The sequence below is a fragment of the Hakea prostrata genome, chromosome 8 (assembly GCF_041222555.1).
Source record: "Hakea prostrata isolate BN-2017 chromosome 8, UWA_Hpros_2, whole genome shotgun sequence".
Classification (NCBI taxonomy): Eukaryota; Viridiplantae; Streptophyta; class Magnoliopsida; order Proteales; family Proteaceae; genus Hakea; species Hakea prostrata.
In genome coordinates this window covers 43,139,569-43,141,612 of record NC_142607.1, presented here as the reverse complement: position 1 = coordinate 43,141,612, position 2,044 = coordinate 43,139,569, and the positions used below count along the sequence as shown (strand labels likewise).

The following is a 2,044-nucleotide window of genomic DNA, read 5'->3' as shown; positions in this document are numbered from 1 at the left end:
TTGATAATACTTTCTGAGATGAGTTACATTCCACGGTCACCTTAAGCAGCTTCCATGTAGATCTTTAAGCCAATATGTATTTGCACTAACAATCTTTGTCACCACATATGGCCCCTCCAAATTTGCGGAAAGTTTTCCACAATTTCTTGGGTCTGATGCTGATTTTTTCCTCAAAACCAGACATCCAATTTTAAAAGACTTAGGCCTGACACGAGCGTTATAGTATGCTGCTGTTCTTCTCTATTATTCTATATTTTGATATAAAGTTTTTTCTTTGACCTCATCTAGAAATTCTAGATTCACTCTCAATCCTTCTTCATTGGTTACTGGATCAAACTTTTCTGATCTTTCTGATCCTGTCACCACTTCTACTGGAGTTAAGGCCTCCACCCGTAAGCCAATTTGAAAGGTGTCTCCCCTGTTGGTGTTCTGACAGTAGTTCTATAAGCCCACAACACATGATGTAGCTCATCTACCCACAAATTGTTTGCTTCATCAAATCTTCTTTTGATTCCTTACAAGAGAGTTCAGTTAGTTTTTTCAATCTGTCCATTGCATTGAGGATAAGCCACAAAAGAATTTTTATACTCAATGTGGTAGTCTGCACAGAATTCCTTGAATCTTTCATTATCAAATTGAGTACCATGATCTGTCAACAAGACCTTAGGCAAACCAAATCTGAAAATGATCTTATTCCTAGAAAACTTTTCCATCTAATTCGTTGTTGTTGTGGCTAAAGCTTCTGCTTCCACCCATTTTGTAAAGTAGTCAATTGCTGCTACCATGGAATTCTTACCTCCAGATGCAATAGGAAATGGGCCAAGCAAATCCATCCCCCACATTGCAAATGGAATGGGATTTAAAATTGAAGTCAGTTGTTCTGCAGGTTGTTTTTGAATTGGAGCATGAATTTGACATTGATGGCATTTCCTTACATACTCAATTGCCTCAAATTGCATTCGTGGCCATTAAAATCCCTGCCTCAAGATCTTAAAAGCCAAAGCTCTTCCTCCAAGATGGCTTGCACAGATTCCCTCATGAACTTCTGCAAGTGCATATTGTGCATCGGATGGTCCTAAACATTTCATAAGTGGCTCGAAAATTGTCTTTTTATACAATAATCCATCTTTTAAGACAAAGTTTGCTGCTCTTCTTCTCAACACTCTGGCTTTCTCCCTGTCCTCTTGGAGAGTATCCTCTATGAGATATTGTATAATAGGATTCATCCATGATACTTTCATATCAATTTCCATTATTTCTGATTCTAAATATGCTGGAATATCCAACTCTTCAATATACACAGCCTGTGGTAGATAAGCAAACTTTGTTGATGCTAATTTTTCCAAAGAATCCGCCATTGTATTTTGATTTCTAGGAATCCTCATAATCGAGAATTGCTGAAACCATCCTTTGCATTCAAGTGCTTTTTTAAGATAATTGATCATTCTAACATCTTTTGCTCCATATACTCCTATTACTTGGCTGACCACCAGTTCATAATCATTCTTGACTTCAATATTTTGTATGCATAGGGATTTGGCTAGCCGTAATCCCGCAATAAGGGCCTCGTACTCTACTTCATTATTTGAAGCATGAAAATTGAATCGAAGAGCACTCTGAATCATAAATCTAGCTGGACTTTGTAAAATTATACCTGCTCCAGATCCTAGAGAATGACTTGATCCATCCACATGAAGAATCCACCAACTAGATTTCTCACTGAGGCCTTCTTGATCTTCTGGTGGTGAAACGCTTTCAACAACAAAATCCGTCAGGACTTGTGCCTTTATCATCGTTCTGGGTCTATAGTCGATGTCATGTTCTATTAATTCCACTGCCCAGGACACCGTTCTCCCGACAAGATCAGGTTTATGCAATATTTTCTTTTAAGGCCAGTTGGTCAAAACAATAATTGGATGAGTTTGAAAATAGGGTCTAAGCTTTCTGGCTGCTATTATCAAAGCTAAAGCCTGCTTCTCAAATTCAAGATATCCAGATTCCACATCTAATAATGTATGACTTACAAAATAGATGGTATTCTAAA

The 2,044-nt window shown here is 37.7% G+C and overlaps 1 protein-coding gene across 1 annotated transcript; it reads right to left on the bottom strand.

Annotated features, from left to right (window-relative positions):
* Positions 1–968: 968 nt before the first annotated feature.
* Positions 969–1,793, bottom strand: LOC149008016 (uncharacterized). The gene has a single exon (XM_089167193.1). It carries the CDS (start codon positions 1,791–1,793, stop codon positions 969–971), a length of 825 nt encoding a protein of 274 aa, XP_089023319.1.
* Positions 1,794–2,044: the final 251 nt, after the last annotated feature.